This window comes from Rhipicephalus microplus, chromosome 2 (genome assembly GCF_043290135.1).
Source record: "Rhipicephalus microplus isolate Deutch F79 chromosome 2, USDA_Rmic, whole genome shotgun sequence".
NCBI classification, from domain to species: domain Eukaryota; kingdom Metazoa; phylum Arthropoda; class Arachnida; order Ixodida; family Ixodidae; genus Rhipicephalus; species Rhipicephalus microplus.
Window position 1 is genome coordinate 237,787,859 of NC_134701.1, and position 18,845 is coordinate 237,806,703.

Consider the following 18,845-nt stretch of genomic DNA (forward strand, 5'->3'; position numbering starts at 1 on the left):
CAAGATATATTCGAAGCGTCCTAGTAAGAAAATGGGTTCCATGTTTTCTGCATGTGCTTTTGGCGAATCTCCACGTCCGCTGAACGTGTCACATAGCCTGCTCCAGAGCAGAAATATTGCAAACTAACGTATGTGTAATTAGGGCCAAGTTATGTTGCCACTAGTAAAGACCTCAACCTGACTTTGCAGTAACTTAGTTATGTATTTTTAAATATATTTATAATTGCTGGAGTTTTATGGGCCAGAACAACACCAGCGCTCTGTCCTCTCAGTCTATTCTTTCCTGTGTTCGTTTTTTTCGCCTCGCGCTACATAAATTTCTTACAAATGTTTCACCAACAAGCCCACATCGTCACTCTTGTCCACCATTGTAGGGCACGCCGGTGTGGTAAACTCCAGGTTAATTTGGACTGCCTAGGATTTTTTGAGGTACATGTAAATATAAGCCTGCGTGTCGTCTTTAGATTTAGTGTCCTTTGAAATAGATCTAGTTGTTGTACGCGCCGACACATTGCGTGCTCAGCTGCTCCGGCGGAACGTTTTTGGCGTTGTCACAAAGTTATAGCTTCCGGTAAGTGCGTTAGCGCTAATCTACTATCAAGGTATATGTTTGTATTTACATTTAAGCGACGTTCTCCACGATACTGTAACAGCAATGATATCACCCGTATCATCTTAATAAGCAGCGTTGCTCGACGTTCAGTGCCTACAAGAGATCCAATTCACGAACTTTCATCTGCTACTCATATATGGTACAACAAATACTTGCTCATCATTCCGACCTTATTAGGTACACTGCACATCGTAATAAGTGAGGTGTTTTTAAATAGCGTAAATGGTCTCATGAAGCATGTCACGTCCTGGTAGTGTGGTGGTTCATTTCTTACCAGATTCTGCATACGATACCGGTTGTCCGGGTCTTCGGGTCCTGAGGACATATCCGCGTAGTGAAACCGTGGCGCTGCCGCCAGGCAGCGCCACCGTCGATTGTGGGCTTCCGATTCCGGCATGGCCTGCACGAAAGCAAAATCCTGACAGGTTATCCAGTGAGCCACACTATCTGCACCCATCAGTCATGAGCAAGGAAGCTACTGCAGATGATTGCCCTGCAAAATTACACGAATGCTTGCAAAACAATGAAAGTACCTGAGCAGGAGAAAGTGATGTCCTCTTCTGGCCAAGCAACGATTGAAAAACGATAGACCGTTTTGTATCTCTTTGACCACAATACACCCTAAGACTTAATTAAATGTGCACGCCTTCTTAGTTTAGTAATCATAAAGCGGCTAAATACGAGTGACCTGGTCACAGCTGTCGTTGCAGGTTTAGCGATGACTCGTTACTTAGACTTGGTGCTAGCGGCTAGCTTTAGGAGTGGACAGTGAAACGTCGCGCATGAATATAAACGGAGAACTGGCATCGCGGTGAGACTTAAATTACGAACACATACTTAACGTTTTCTTATTACTTAGTGAACGGGTGCCTCGCCACGCAGGTGACTGAGTAGCAAAGGAGTGCAGTTCACCATTCATAACTAAACAGCAACCAAGTAAAACGACAGCAGTGACTTATGAAGTCTTCGAGCTGTTTTTTTGAACACAGACCCTAGGTGCCAGGGCCTGCTTTGAGCGTCAATGTGCCTCATCCTTCGTCATGCATCGCAAAAAAAAGCAAGCACCTCGAGTGTACGTAGGCCATTCAAAGGTCAGAACACAGTCACGTGGCGTGACAATGTGGTTTATTTCGATGCCACCAGATTTCTTTGCTCTCCAAGCATCTAGGCAGAGCCGGCGCGCGCACTGACGACTGCGACCAAAACGCGTACTAATGATGCTAACGCGCATCGCTCCCACGATTTGCTCCTCGTGGTAAGCGTGAAGCTTTCAAGATGGATAAGGCACCCTTGAGCTATTACATGTCAATAATTTGCATGACCATAAGCCTCCTTCATGACCGTCCGGGGCCTGAGAGAAGGGCGGGGCGTAGAGTTGTCTGTAACTAAGTACTGCCAGCGTCAAATGAAACCCTAACAGCGGCTAGCCTTCACGACGGTATAACGCAGGCCATCCAGTTATCACAACTGACAGGCGTGCGCATTCTGTTCGACAGCTTTGCGCATATATGCGTGCCTGTTCGTAGTGATAAGTGGACGGCGCGCACTATACCATCACGAAGGCTTGCCGCTGTTAGGATTTCATCTGACGCAGGTAGTACATGTATACACCTCTCAAGTTGTTTGCCTCAGCATGTTGCCAAGCGGCAGCGCGTGTAACTCTTCACTCAAATTTTGTATGAGGGAGTATCTTAACTGTGTATAATCGTTTAATTGAACATGTGTTATGAAAAAAAATATGACATCAATGTCCGGTTTCAGCTGGTGCGGAAGGAAAGCCTAGGAATAAAAAAAAAACATGTAGGGCGAAATAACTGCTGGCCTTATTGCATCTTTGTGTGAGATGTTTGCTGATGTTTAAATGTAGGTATTACCATATCTGCACTGTAAACGCAAAGTAGCCGAACATAAAGCTGAACGAATTGGACACCAGAGAATGGGCGCACATGTGAAGGTGTCACTTGAACAACCACCACACTATTTTGGAGCTTTTCGCGATGCGTCAATGGCTTACACTGACCGCAGTGGTTATGCGTCACACCAGAGATTCAAAAGAATTTTATTTAACAGGAATAAAAGATTTAGTGTGCGTTCTATTCTAGCGATGTTTGTGTGAGGGATTATCTCTCGTCTCCGGACTACAAAATGTCAATATGGTGATTAACCTTACGGTTGTTTTTTATATTTTCTGCATGCAACAAAAATAGTTCACACTGTTCTCAAGTGGGAGCACCGATTATCTGCAGGGCACATAAAAGAGAAAGCAGTGAGTGGCACTTACATCGTCCATTAGCTGAAGTTTCCTAGAGGTCCATGAGTCTGCTTCGGTTTTAACCATAAACTCGCCATTGGACTTCTGACCCTGTAAGAGTAAGCATACAGGAACAGCTGTTGCTGCGGCAGTATCGCTTAACGACTGCAGCCCACATAGAAGCTTTTTTTTTTTCAGTTGACGACTGAAGTTCTAGCAAGTTTAGCATTCGTCGAGTCATGTAAAATAAAGAATTGAAAGACGTATTTACACTCACAGTATACACAGACGCTCTTAAAAATGTATGAGCGTGTGCGGTCTTTCTTCCTCCTGACTGTGCATCGTGCATTTTATCACGTGAGTACCACGTGATTCTTCGCTCCACGGTACATAAGCGTGCGCTAAAGGCTCATTAGGACTACACTGTAGTACCAGTGTATATATTGCTCGATCTAACAAAATTAGCCTGAGGTCAATAAACAGCTGTCATAAAATATCTGTCTATCGTGCCAGTTCTTCCTGTCCAATCAAATTAAGGAAAAGTTTCATTTGACATACCCATTTGTAAAAGAGGTATTGTAGCTCATAGATGGTTACATAACCACATAACCGAGAAAACGCATATTTTGAGTTCGTATGAATGCCCTCATACATAACTGGCACGATACCTTTTCAGTATAAAAAGTGCAGCGTCTATAGTGATACGTTCAGAAACTGTCGGCAATGCTGAGCTGTCCAGCCTTCGGCTTGTACACTTGAAATCGAGGAAGATAACGTAAAATGTGACCGCACAGCAATCCGCATAAACGGTTACAACCTTTCGAATGCCGGTTAAATCTTCCTTAATTCACTGTTAGCTGTTCTTTATTTTGCACTAAGCTATGACTGCATTTTGCGCACTTGGCCGTTTAATGCAGCATTTTCATTGTTGAAGAAAAAAGTCAATTCTTACCCATCGTTTCGGGGAAGATCAGGCATGGTGTAGTGTTTTTACAGCAAAGCAATTTACTTCTAGCCAATGCTTTCCCAACGCTCTGGGAGGCTCATGTCCAAACGCAGACAAAGATATATGTAGAAAACAAGTTTGTGTGACGCAGCTGGCGCAGCACACTTACGCGGCGGCAACTGCCTCGGCGTTGTCTAGTGGCGCATGTAGAACGTACAGCACTGCGAGAAATCAGGAAGGACGAGGATGCGAGATGGCGCAGCGCGCCCACGCCGAATAGAAAAGCTGAATAAGCGGAGAAGCGTCGACAGCAGCAAAGCGAATACACACAGATATTGGGGCCGTTCAAAAGGGAAGAAACGGTGCACAAGCGGAGTCTGAAGAAGAACGCTGCGGTCACTCCCACCTGAGAAACAATTGGACAGGCGTATGGCAGAAGCGTGAATTCGGCCTCGCTGGTAAACCACCCCCATATGAACGTTGTAGTCCGACGAAGGGTTTTTATATATTGAGCCCTGTTCTTACTCTGCGCGAAAAGCACCGTCTTGATGAAATGTACCAAGCAGCAAGTTTCCAAAAAAAAAAAAAACGTTCTGTTGGGACCACCACCTCCTCATCATCGCGATATTCTGATAGGGCTGACCAAGTTTTTAAGAGATACGGAACTCGACGAAAGACTATAAATTTATCCAAGGTCGTGCTTCATCGCCACCTTCCTCATCATCATCTTCTCTCTCTACTTTATTTCCCATTCCCTCCCCTTTTCTAACGCTGAGTAGCAGGCTAGAACATGAATTCCGGCCAACCTCGCAGATTTTCTGTATCAATAAACATTTCTCTCTTTCTCTCTGCACGAAAAGTATATGATAAAAACGTTTACATTCCCCATGAGCCATATTTAATGTTTATGTCCGCAGTTACCGGCTTTTAAGTGCGAGGTAACATACTGCACGGTTACCTTGCGGTAGGCCTGTTTATTATTTGCATATCATTCATTTGCATCTCTTTCTCTTTCTCCAAGTGTGTTACACATGTGACCCTTCTTTCACATTACTGCCATGTTGAATAAGCGTATGAGAACCCATACACAAAGGGCGCATGCAACTCGCGCACATGGGATGTTTCGCACATTTTGCTGACTGTTTCACGGAATGTACACGGAATGTCTGCCCGCACATTTCTGGTAAAACATGTAGCTTCTCAGCCAAACAAGTGTCCGGGCCCGAGCAAACGATGCTGCAATACACACTGAGGGCATTTGGTTGGCGCACGTGCGGCGTAAGATACATGGACACACGTTGTAGACTACTCTCTAGTCTAGAATTGTTTTGAAAAAGAAATGTTAAGGTGACAAAGGAGAAGAGATTTGGGTGCACGTTAAAGAACCCCAGGTGGTCAAAATTTATGGAGCCCTCCACCACGGCGTCTCTCATAATCATATGGTGGTTTTGGGACGTTAAACCCCACATATCAATCAAAGGAGAAGAAGGTTTAGCCAGTGATATCTGATTTAAGCTCTTTGCTTCGCCTGCGGATGCGTAGCATTGCTGCCACAGATAAAAAGAGTGACGGCGGTAGGTGCATGCAAGGCTTCCCTTCAAGTTTTTTTTAAAAGTTGTCTTGCTCACTTGTATAGTAGCGCATTATGATGTCACTGTAACTAGACATTCCGTGTACTGTTCGCACACGTCTTTTACTCCTTGCGCGTCTGTTTCTTTCTTGTGCTTCATCTCCATTTCGCACATGAAAAACACCTAGCAATATTATATTGCTTTCATGATTGTATCAGATCCATCCTCATAAAGTCTTCTGAACATCTCTTGAAGGTCCAAAAAAATTTCGAGAATGGAGTTATAGATGCCTTAACAGGGGTCCTAGCCCCCTGTTAGGTATCACGGCAGGGCTTGACATGCTCAAATAGTTGGTCAATTTGTTTATAAAAAGCATCGAAACATAACTTTTGTAAGCGCGAAAAGCCCGTACGTAAGACAAATGAAGGACACAGGACAAGTGTTTGTCCTGTGCGCTTCTCCTATGTCCTTCGCTCGTTTTACGTACGTGCTTTGCGCGCTTACAAAAGTTATGGATCACTACCAACTAGCCCGAACCTGCTGCCTTCCAACTTGTATCGAAACAAGTACATCGTGTTTGTGAATGAAAAGTAATGAGACATAGACCAGGAAAGTATTTAGCTACGCAGATACTTCTCATCGGGATAAGATTGAAAGGGAGAGAGAGAAGGTAATATAGGAAGCTAGTTGACAGGTTATGTAGTACCGTAAGTCACTGTACTGACGTCACGTTTTCCTATGTGCTTATTAGCACTGAGCACTATGAGCAGGGACCTCGACATGGCACTTGATATGGTCTAAACGCGAGAATATGAAGCCTGATTAGTTAATTGCAGATCACAAGAAACCCAAAACGAAGGTACAATGAAGAAAGTAGTGCTTCGTATTGTTTTCGGGTGTATTGTCGCCTTTCAGCCGCACGCAGGCAGCTCAGAACAGTGGTTCTTAAATGGCAGTACAAGGAGCCATTTTTTAAGTGTCGACGAAATCCATCCTCAGAAACAACAAAAGAAACGCGTATTTCTTTTTTCTTTTTCAAGCACATCATGTCCAATAACAAAAGACCCTTTTGATTTTCGGCAGGCTTTGCTGCATAGAATTTCTGCTGTACGAAAGAGCTGACTTATGTTTTCGCCTTCTTTGATGAGATTGATGGAGCTTCTGTTGCAGTTTTCTACAACGTATGCACAGGTGCATACTTTTTCTTGGTTTGCATGCTAGAAGAGATTGCTATAATCAGGTAGAATGTGGTAACTTCCTGCAACTTGTCGAAAGACTGTTGAGATTGAATTTGCGCGGCACTTAAGTTTGACCACCCTTTTGCCAGTAAGAAATAAAAGGCACCTGTTTTGCACTATTTCCTTTGTTAATTGATCACCCACCTCTCTTATTGTTCTTATTGCAAGAGATCCCTCATCCTTACTGGTCTACAACGGGTGCCATAAACATTATTGACGGAGAACCAATGCTTTAGAACAACTGCATGCCTACGCATTGACTTGTACAGCTGATTTCAGTTCAAATGCAGGTGGAACATACAAGGTTAATTACGTACGCGCTCCAGAGGCTATATGTCGCGATTTCTCACGGATACCATTTCTATGAAATGCCAACTTAGGGCGACGGCTGAAACAGCACAGAAATTATGTAAAAAACGAGAAAGTATCATCAAACGCCCTCATCGAGCATGCGCAAGCCTCAAATCATGGGGCAGACCTGGGCAAAACAGGTGATGTCACTACCGATAAGAGCTTGGTTTTTAGATTGTATCTGAAATCACTAACAATACAGACGAGAAAAATCACGCTTAACTACATGAATGGTAATCTGTCCCCCGCATACGCAAGATGTTTAGGCCACATGCTGTAGACTAGTTCGTTTCTTCAGAGTAGAGACAAGGGCGCTGTAATGGAGCAGGCGCGCGTTCCACCTTGACTACCACGGCCTTGTTTTGGTGAAGTTCCCTTTGAGAGGTTCCTGCAGACACGCGACGTCGAAGTTGGCAAAGACCAAATCGATACAAGTACCCGTTTTCGTGGATCGCCACTCTCAAACGCGCGCGGCTTCCTTGACTTGCGTCTCGTCGGTGCTGATCGCGCGCAGCGTCTATTCTCGAATGCGCTCGGCGTTCTTCACTCGCGCTTCGTCGGTGTCGTTGATCTTCCTCTGCCAACGCTTGCGTTTGGCTTTCCTGGCTCTCGCCTCGTCGGTTTTGCAGACGTGACGTCACTATTCGCAGACGCGCTCGGCTTCGCGAACCCTCGCAACGCCGGCCACGGCCGGGATAGGCCTAATCGAATCGGTAGATGTTTCAGCGGCCGAAGGAACATCGTCTTCCGGCGTCCTCTCCATCGCAGATAAACGAGCCAAAAGAGTGTTTCCACTCGACGTGTGGTTGAGCGTTGCGGGTGGAAGAGAGGGTGAAGCGAGAGAGAAGTCTGTGGCGAGCGGGCGGAGGAGCCGGTAGCTGCTGGTGCTGCAGCGAGCGTGCTGCGTGTGAGGGTGGTAGTGGTTCATGTGGAAAAGGGGACAGAGTGACGCCAGCACGCACCTGCGAGAAAATCGTGAGAGGGGAGCGGGACGTCAACGCGCAGCTGCTTCGTGACCTACTTGGCACCGCTCCAACACTTGTGGCAAAGGAAACGTGTTGCGGCGCGTTCGTACGGACTATGGCGTTACACAAATGAACCAAAAAGCTGCTTCGCATCTAAAAGAGACTGGGAGACTTCGAAGCACAAGTGCACCGAATGCCGTTACACTTGGTGCAAGTAGGCGTACGGCTGTGTAGCATTCTTATTACAAGTGCTTCTAGAGACCCCCTCTGTGAGAGAATTACTAGGTGATGGGGAGCATCAACATTGGTAGCGGATCACACTAATTGGGGTTGCATTTAATTTTTACTGTCCTAGATAATAGCTAGAAACCAAGCATTTCCTATGATGACTTAGAGTTATGGACTGCTTTTTTAGTGTTGTCTTATTGAATGCCATTAACAATTTTGACGCGATAAATTGAAGACTCAACGTTGCCCAACATCACACTTCCGTCACTCATGTTCCGCCATGAGACCAGCGGTGAAAAGACAAGCGGCACAGAACTCGAGAATCGCTCTTTTTACGTCATGTTGCGAAATGCACTATACCGAAGCTATCCAATCCTCCTTATATCTAGCCGAACAACAAAAAAAGAAAGAGAAACGCAAACTACGAGCTTTCGTGATCTGACCGGATGGGCGGTGCAATAAGCGAGATGTTCACTCAGTTTAGGCCATCTATACTGTACGGCAACAACAGCAGCATACGCACGCCGTGTCATTGAAAACAGGCGGGGTGGGGGCGAAGGGTATTCGGTCCTTCATAGTCGTGGCCCGCGCTTGATTTGGCGCAAAAAGAGCTCTATTGTGCATTCGCCCAGACAATGCCGGGTGCGCTCGGGCCCACGTCGAGACACGCCCGATCGCACGGACAAAAGGCAGACGCAGCTCTTTTGTGCTGCCTGCCCCGAACACGAATGAAAAGCACGGAATGGTTGGTGCTGATGAGGAGGGAGGCATTACGTGGAGGCTTTGACGGGTACAGTAGGCCGGCGTTTGCCGACGAGTACAACGCAGTAGTGCAGCGACCGTAGTAACGTGACAGAGCGAAAAAACAAATTATGAAATAAACGGGCGATGCGTGTAAGTGCTCGGCAGGCATTTTTGTTCAACACCGCGCATGCCAACTGTCACGAATCCTGTCCTTCAGACTCACTTTCTTTCTTTTTCTAAGATACTTCTCCATAACAGTTTCAAGCGTTGGCTCCTGCAACGTGCGCTTCGCCACCAAGCGCTAAATCTTTTTAACGCTTTCTTTTGTCGTCCTGGTAACTCATTCTCTCTTAATTGTTCTTGTCATCCGCAGCTTATCTTTTGTTCATTGTGATAACGTGTCGTCTTCTCTTTTGTCAATGTTGACGTCAACACAATTTAAGGGTCTATTCTATTCTCTATGACCTTATATGGACAACATAAGCGGACTATTGGCGTGGTGTCCATATATGACAATAGCCTTGGAAGCAACCTGCTCTTCGAGGCGCGAGCTGGGGCCCTGCGCACCTTGGAGTGGCAGCGGACTATTGAAAGTGAACAGCGGGATGTGTTGTGTTGAGTATGTGAGTGTGCGGATGAAACAATCGAACACATTGTGGCACAGTGGAAGGAAATCGAATCCCAATGTAGAGGAGACACTCCGTTGCATGTCGCACTGGGTTTCGAGGCTGAAGGTGCGAAGATGAACAGAGTAGTGGTGGAGCGCACTAAGCGGCGCTTGGAAAGATGAAGAATATCTCTTCAGAGGGTTGCAAAGTAAACAGACCTTTCTCCCCATCCTCTCTCTTCATTCTTTTTTTTAATTTTTTTAAAAGTAGGTCGTCTCTCACATCCTCCTTAATCGTTTATTTTTCTCCTTTTTTCCTTGTTCCCTTAGCTGGGAGTTTTTATACTTTTTTATTACCAAGCCGCCACACACGCGGTGACTTGTTATAAATCATCATCATAATCATGATCATCATCAACATCATGATCATCATCATCGTCGTCATCATCATCATCATCATGATTATCATCTAAAGAATGCCGCTATTAGAAAGTTTCATTACAGAAAACTAGGGTACCAGATTAATGGAGTCCGTTGGGTTTGCATAGGTGCGGTGAGATGTTCCCATCTCTGAACGAAAACGTGAGTAGATCGGGCACGGATTGTCACAAGATAACACGTACGGATGGCTAATAAACAGCTGAAGAACATTTCTCACATGTTCAAGTTTTTCGGAGTGAAAACCCAAGGAACTTCAGTACATCATCATCATCATCATAGGCCTGACTACGACCACTTCAGGACAAAGGCCTCTTTCGTGTTCCGCCAGCCAATTCGATCCTGTGCTTGCTGCTGCCAATTTACACCCGCAAACTTCTTAATCTCATCTGCCCACCTAACCTTCTGTCTCCCCCTAACACGCTTGCCTTCTCTGGGAATCCAGTTAGTTACCCTTAATGACTAGTGGTTATCCTGTCTACGCGCTACATGCCCGGCCCATGTCCATTTTGTCTTCTTGATTTCAACTATGATATACTTAACCCCCGTTTGTTCCCTAACCCACTCTGCTTTCTTCATGTCTCTTAAGGTTACACCTACCATTTTTATTTCCATTGCTCGCTGCGTCGTGCTCAATTTAGGCTGAACCCTCTTTGTAAGTTTCCAGGTTTCTGCTCCGTAGCTAAGTACCGGCAAGATACAGCTGTTATATACCTTCCTCTTGAGGGATAGTGGCAATCTACCTGTCATAATTTGAGAGTGCTTGCCAAATGTGCTCCACCCCATTCTTATTCTGCAAGGTACTTCAATCTCGTGGTTGGGCTCCACGGTTATTATCTGTCTTAAGTAGACATAGTCTTTTACAACTTGAAATAGACTATTACCTATGTCGAAGCGCTGCTCTCTTCCGAGGTTATTGTACATTACTTTCGTTTTCTGAAGATTAATTTTAAGACCCACCTTTCTGCTCTCCTTGTCTAACTCCGTAATCATGAGTTGCCATTTTTCCCCCGAGTTACTCAGCAATGCGATGTCATTGGCGAAGTACAGGTTACTGAAGTACTCTTAATTAACTCCTATGCCTAACTGTTCCCTTTCTAGGCCTCTGAAAATCTCCTGTAAACACGCGGTAAATAGCATATGGGAGATTGTATCCCCCTGCCTTACACCCTTCTTGATTGGTATTCTGTTGCTTTCTTTATGGAGCACTATGGTAGCAGTTGATCCCCTGTAGATTTATTCTAGGATGTTTATATATGCTTCATCGACGTCCTGATTCCGCAATGTATGCATGACTGCTGATATCTCTACTGAATCAAACGCCTTCTCGTAATCTATGAAGGCTATGTATAGTGGTTGGCAATATACTGAGCTTGTTCCTTTGGTTGATTGAATTGTAATGTTTTCTTTACTCTGTTAGCAATTACCTTTGTAAATAGCTTGTATACTACAGAGAGCAAGGTAATCGGCCTGTTATTTTTCAAGTCCTTGTCATCTCCTTTCTTATGTATTAAGATGATGTTAGCGTTCTTCCAAGACTCTGGTACTCTTCCCGTCAGGAGACCCCACGTAAACAGGGTGGCTAGTTTTTCTAACACAATCTGTCCTCCATCTTTCAGCAGATCTGATGTTACCTGATCTTCACCAGCAGCTTTGCCTCCTTGCAGGCTTTCCAAAGCTTTTCTTACTTCTTCTATTATTACTGGTGGGGTGTCATCTGGGTTACTGCCAATTCTTATAGTATTAAAGTCGTGGTTGTACCGGCTACTGTACAGATCTCTGTAAAACTCCTCCGCTATTTTAACTATCCTATCCATATTGGCAGTTATTTTTACTTCTTTATCCCTTAGTGCATACATTCGATTTTCGCCTATCTCAAGTTTCCTCTTCACTGCTTTGACGCTTCCTCCGTTTTTCAGAGTGTGTTCAATTCTCTCCATGTTATACCTTCTTATATCGCATACCTTACGCCTACTAATCAACTTCGAAAGCTCTGCCAGTTCTATTTTGTCTGTTGTACTTGAGACTCTCATGATTGGACGCTTCATAATGCAATTCATCGTTTCCTGGGAAAGCTTGCCAGTGTCCTGTCTAACTACCCGGCCTCCAACTTCCACTGCACACTTCGTAATGATACTCGTCAGATTATTATTCATTGTATCTACGCTAAGGTTGGTTCCTCACTAAGAGCCGAGTACCTGTTCTGCAGAGACACTCTGAATTCCAGTACTTTCCCTCTCAGTGCTAGCTCATTGATTGGCTTCTTGCGTATCAGTTTCTGTCGTTCCTTCTTCAAGTCTAAGCGAATTCGAGACCGCACCATTCTATGGTCATTGCTTCGTACCTTGCCAATCACTTCCACATCCTGCACGATGCCTGGATGTGCAATCATTATAAAGCCTATTTCGTTCTTATTTTCGCCATTAAGGCTCCTCCATGTCCACTTGCGGTTTCCTCGTTTTCGGTAGAAGGTATTCAAAATCCGTAAATTATTGCGTTCTGCAAATTCTACTAGTGTTCTACTAGCAGTATGAATGTGGTTGATTGTTGAGTAGCCTGTTCGAAATCCTGCTTGTTCCTTTGGTTCATTGAATGCCAATGTTGTCTTCATTCTGTTAGCAATTACCTTTGTCAATACAGTGAAATCTCGGTAGAACGAACCCCACATTAACGAACTTTTAAAGAATCCTGCGCCGACTGCTAACGGTTTCAATGTAAAATGATTTCACTACTACGTATTTCAGAATACCGAACTTTTCACAGTACCGAGCATAAATTTAGTTCCGCGTTGTATTTACAACGCCTCAGTACTTCGAACTTTTGTTCTGAAATCCGTCGCGACCACCGGAGCGGCACGCAAGCAGACTACAAAGCGAACAGACGCCTTGCTTCTCGGAAGACGCGCGACGGTGTGGAGGAAGAAAAAAACAAAAGGGCGACTTCCTTTTCTTTCTTTTTGTTTTCTTAACTCTGTTAGCGATTACCTTTGTAAATAGCTTGTATACTACGGAGAGCAAGCTGATCGGCCTGCAATTCTTCAATACATGGAATGATGCAACTGCAAATGATGCTCTGTCGCGAGCACTTGCGATACAGCTTGGCTCTGCAGACCGATACCTGCAGAATATAATATCCGCTAGGTTTTCAGCGTTCAGGGCCAGGATCATAGAGTTCTTCTTGGATTCCCGCAATTCTCGTCAACAGCTGAGACCATAGTGATCACAAATTACCCAACCAATACACACAAGCAGATAGAAGAACTTAGAGCCGACAACAGGCACCTTGCTGTCCCGCCGCGGTGGTCTAGTGGCTAAGGTACTCGGCTGCTGACCCACAGGTCATGGGATCGAATCCCGGCTGCGGCGGCTGCATTTCCGATGGAGGCGAAAATGTTGTAGGCCCGTGTGCTCAGATTTGGGTGCACGTTAAAGAACCCCAGGTGGTCGAAATTTCCGAAACCCTCCACTACGGCGTCTCTCATAATCATATGGTGGTTTTGAGACGTTAAACCCCACATATCAATCAATCAACAGGCACCTTGCTCGCGTCCCTGCCCAATATGTATGGTCACGGTTGAAAGAACGATCATGCGCGTGTGTTTGTACAAGCCGGTCATTTTGCGTTTAGTGCGAGATAAACACGACTAAATACACCTGGATACTGATGCCTAAACTGTGGTGGGTGGGTATTCAGGTACTTGGTATTTCCGCTAATAGCCATCGCTGTAAATGTTTGATTATATATCACGAGGCGACATTGACAGCCGTTGAAATTGCCTCTCTTAGTGGCTATATATTTCACCGTATGGACACACAGCGTATCGCATCAAGTGCACCCAACCACTTGTAGATGCCAGTCTTACGCAAAGTCAGGGCAGGTTCTTCGCACTGCTGGGCTGAGTTTTTGTGGTAGCCCAAACTTTATATATGTACAATCTTCGCAGGCATCTGTAGTTACTGTCCACGTGGTCTCTTTACTCTTCTCGTAGATTTAATATAAGATTAAGTAGATAAATGCTACATCGCAGACAAATATTTAATCGGAAAACAAAGTGCAGGCAACTCAACGGAAATAAGTCTCGTCTAGCTACGTTCCGACTCACTCAACGTAACACTCTACCAGCAATTATCGCTTTCAGGAACAACTACAGAAGTAAAACTTCGAATAAACGGAGAAATGCTATTTGCATAGAGGGCGAACGACGTTATACGTTGCAAGCGATCTCACCTGCATGCAGCACAAAACTCATTGTCGAAAGCTCTCAAAAGTGCTGTTGGGGAAGGAGCACTTTATGAGAAGAATGTTCAAGCGGCGAAAGGGGACTTAAGGGCTCCTACCTGGGTGTCGTAAATCCATTAAAATTGCATCGCGCCACTGAGGAACAAAGAACAAAACATGATTCGTGCTTATTTTTCCGAGAGCGCGCGCTACATTCTTTATATGTACGCTTTGAATGCAGCTTAAGAGCGCAGGGAAAATTGGGAAGGATAAATATTCTCCGCCAAATTGCAAGTACAAGTAATGCCTGCATGGGCCGTGACTGACCAGCGCAGTAAATGAGAGCTCCCAATATTGGCGAAGCGTTTGTGAAGCATTGTAGACATTCTAGTGTAGCTGGTCTCTTCAACAACGCGTTCAACGAGTTTCATGAATCGGATGCACATCAAAACTGCAAATGTAGCGTAAATGACCTTTAAACATCCTCGAGGTGAAAGATGAGAAAGTGGGTTTTTTTCCTCGCTTCGACCACTGTTCAACAGGCACTCTCTCTCCCTCCTCACTTTTTTTTTTTATAAAACCATGAAAAATGTTAGCACTCAGCATTGCTCCCATCGGGACTTCGCGCTTCTTGGCTATAGAAGCTGTTAACGGCATTTGAGAAGCCGAAAGCGCACAGAACGCAGGGAAATCAGTTAATCGTGCGTAGAGACGAGGCAGTAACGACATATGACTGCATGAAAAAGCGGGGTAGGAGACAATTCGCAGTTGATATTCTGCGTGTTTGGAGAAATAGAAAAGTTCCCCTGCCACGGTGGTCTAGTTGGTAAGGTACTTGGCTGCTGACCCGCGGGTCGCGGGATCGAATCCCGGCTGCGGCGGCTGCATTTCCGATGGAGGTGGAAATGGTGTCGGCCCGTGTGCTCAGATTTGGGCGTACGTTAAAGAACCCCAGGTGGCCAAAATTTCCGGAAATTTTCATAATCATATGGTGGTTATGGGACGTTGAACCCCACATATCGATCAATGAGAAATGGAAAAGTTATTTCCTCGTGACGTCATGAGAACGGCGTACGGTGAAGTCACGAGACTAGCTTCATGAGTTGTACCCCGAGAAGAAAGGCAAATGTAAGACATTGCAGAGGGAAATGCGCGTGCAGAGACTTCTGTACTTGTATGATTCAGTCACGGTGGTGGAAATTCAAACTTCACCCCCTTAATTAAACCCTCTCGCCACTGGGAGGACACGTAAGAAGCTCCTACCAGACACGCTTGTCAACAGTGAAGACGAACGCGCATCGCAGTGGCACAAACCAACAAAATGGTAGCATGCTCCACAACGGGTGACCGTGCCACCGTTAGATACACGCCGGGGCACTGTTCCGGTACACCAACGATGTGCGACAGAAGCACGTACGAGATTATGTCATCTCCTTTGAAGACTCACTACACGAACAAACAATTCTGTGACACGCTGCCCTACCTCTGTGGGGGATTCTTGTTACTTTTGATCTTTTATTTTAAAGCAGAGTGGTAACAGGGTTGGTTATACATTTCTATGGTACTGAAATGGAGCAGTTATGGTATCGATATTCTATGTGGCGACGACACCAGAAAGCTACCATCTTCATGAAACAGCACGTGTTCTCTTCATTCTCTTCTTCATCATCGTGTTCTTCTTCGTGTTCGCTCCTAGAATACGCCTGTCGATATGTCGGGTGCGGCATACAATAACTCTGGTGGACGAGAGAACAAGCACAGTGAAAGAGGGAGTAAGAAATAAAAAGAGAAAAAAAGAGAGAAGGAAAGGGAACAAAGATAAAGATAAAAGACAGTGGGAGAAACAGACACAAAAAAGAGATAAAACAAACCGTGTAAGCATAGGCGTTTAGTATAAAAAAAAGGCGGAAAAAGGCAGTCAGGGTGAGAGGTAGAGAAAAGAGAAGGGTAGCACCACAAACTACTGTTTTTTTCAAAACTTCCCACCACTAGTTTGTAGCTGCCGCAGTTTCTTTTACCACGCTGTGTATTAACTTATACACCGAATATTAACACCAAATTATTTGGTTAAGTACAGTGAGCTTATGAAGATAGACAATGTTTCTTTGAAACACTCCAACGTTTAGGCTTGCCACGCGATGGTGTGAGTAGTATTGCAACACAAAAATAAATAGGAAACCTTAATTTGGTAACGTATATGGGGAAAACTTGTGCACGAGAAAGAAACAAGTGCGCACCCGTGTATCACCTTCAGACAACAGTATCTTGCTGCAAAAGTTTCACGCCTATTGTTATTTTGTTTTTCTTTTCTAGTGTAGTGCTTGGGTCGTGCGCATATGCTATGACAGGGCTAATGCAGGCACGTGTGACTTGCCACATACTCTCGGGTGAAGGCGGCAAAGGTAGCGCTCAACTTTTTGAAATTCAACAGGAAGGTTAAGGTTGCAACAGGAGAGAAAGGAAAGGCAGGAATGTTAACCAGTTTAGAAGGACCGGTATGAAACCCTACACTGGGGAAAGGATTCAAGGAGTTTTAAAGACGGAGAAATAAAGAGATAGACGAAAGACTCGTACCGGTGCTTATAGACTAATGGCGTTATTATGAGTGTGAAGTGTGACTTCGTGTGTGCGTGTCCCCCCCCCCCCCCCCACCATTCAAGGCTGCCTCATCTCTTTCCCCACTGTAGGGCAGCATACCGATTCTTCTAGCATGGTTAACGTCTCTACGTTTCCTTTATCTCCTGTTGCTTTGTTCCTTGTCAGATTCCTGCGGTTTCCCAAATACGCCGGGAACAATTCGGCGGGCGTGGGAATCAGTCAGTGAGCGTGCTTTGTAGGCCGCTTGTCTTTGCTTTTCAAAAGACAGTTTGTCCACGTGGTCACTGGACATTCGGGAAGGATGTATTTCGAGTACTTATGCTGTTTTCAAGTGTTATATGCATTACATGTGACTGATAATTAGTGCAATCAGACCCGTATTCACGCCCCGCCGCGGTGGTCTAGTGGCTAAGGTACTCGGTAAGGGCGCGGGTCCGATTCCCGGCTGCGGCGGCTGCATTTCCGATGGAGGCGGAAATGTTGTAGGCCCGTGTGCTCAGATTTGGGTGCACGTTAAAGAACCCCAGGTGGTTTAAATTTCCGGAGCCCTCCGCTACGGCGTCTCTCATAATCATATAGTGGTTTTGGGACGTTAAACTCCACATATCAATCAATCAGACCCGTATTCGTGAACCAACCGTACCATTATCTTCTCCTCAAGTTTCGGTGCACTTACTTGCATTATAAGGGCACAAAAGAGGCAACAGGGTAAAAGAAAACTGCAAGATTTATTTACGAATATTTCACAACTTTGCTTATCAAACGTACTAAAGGCCCAAGACGCACAAGGAAAGTGCCATATAAGGATAAGGTTGGTTTGGAATACGGGCGTCACACTGGGGCGCGGTGCGATGATTGTGAGCCCGGTACAGAGCTTAACGCTGAATAGATCATAGGCCACCAACATGTGAATTGTTGCGTCGTGCTGCGCGTGCCTTCATGGTAACCTGCATGCGCTCGATCGCTTCCAAAAGTTTGATCATGTTTTGAGGATAACATAAAGGAGCAACACTGCGGTAGTCATTGCCTACAAATCTCGCGAAGCTAGATCTGCTTGCAACCTGCCTGCAATTTACAACATCCACCTCCTTCTCAATACGTTCGCAACAAAGAAAGTTCTTAGTTGGAGACCCTTTAGTGTCAAATTCTGTTATAGTGTAAGAAAATAGCGTGGTAGAAAAAAGCAAGCAAAATTATAGGAGCTATTCATTCTACTCCAACCCCTTCAAGCAACAACATCATCACGTTTTTCATTGAGGTTTTTCATTCACATCGCACGGCTGTTATTCGCATGCGCTACACACGGAATAAAACCAGTTCAGCATGCGGCTGGGAATAATGATTGCAGCATTTTTTTTCCATAGAAATCGAGACATTGGTTTCGTAACTGCTTTCAACAAGTTTTTTTTAGGCTTGATTTGCATTTTTGTGTGAATTGTGCGACGTAGTGCTGAGTCCGTGAGAATGCTTCGAATGCCGATTAGGGAGAATGGTTGAAAGGCGCCGCATTGAAACTTCACTGTAGTGTACGGCGAGCCCACGGAAAACACAAGAAGCGCTCCTGTCACGTGTACGATACAGTGGTTTATACGTGACAGTCACGTGTGCATGCCTATGAGGCTTGGCTACGTGTGCTAGTTACGTCACGAGTCTTGGTTGCACTCTTTGTCGAAAGGAAACACCCTGACTCCTTTATTTAGTGGCGAGCCGCCCTTCTCAGCCCACGTGCATTGGACCGAATCTGGGCTGATCAAGCGAGCCCGGGCTATCGCCGAAGACATCGCACGATGCTCCGCGGACGACAGCTCCTGGAAACGTAGCCCGGGCCAGTAATTCCTCGTTGGATCCTTAATAAAGTTTATTACCTACCTACCCTTATTTGGTGGTTCGGTGTGTGTTTGTGTGTGTATAATCAGTGGAGTTGGATGGAAGCTTCCTCGACCACAATATGGACGGCGCTATAGCATCTCGTCCAGAATTTGGATGGCGTTTCGGCGATCCTTTTGACAGGAGCTGGACTTCTCATTCTACACTTGTTTACATGAAGACTAACCACGCAAAAAAGCATTGGAGCGCC

The 18,845-nt window shown here is 45.3% G+C and overlaps 1 protein-coding gene across 1 annotated transcript in view; it reads right to left on the reverse strand.

Moving 5' to 3' along the window:
- Positions 1-18,845, reverse strand: part of LOC119169503 (abnormal chemosensory protein 6) — a 49,035-nt gene that overhangs the window by 10,482 nt on the left and 19,708 nt on the right. Inside the window, exons 2-3 of the mRNA XM_075877966.1 lie at positions 2,895-2,975; positions 888-1,013 (exon numbers count right to left, since the gene is read on the reverse strand). Of these exons, the coding sequence (XP_075734081.1) occupies positions 888-1,013; positions 2,895-2,975 (207 nt within the window). The remainder of the gene's footprint in view (positions 1-887; positions 1,014-2,894; positions 2,976-18,845) is intronic.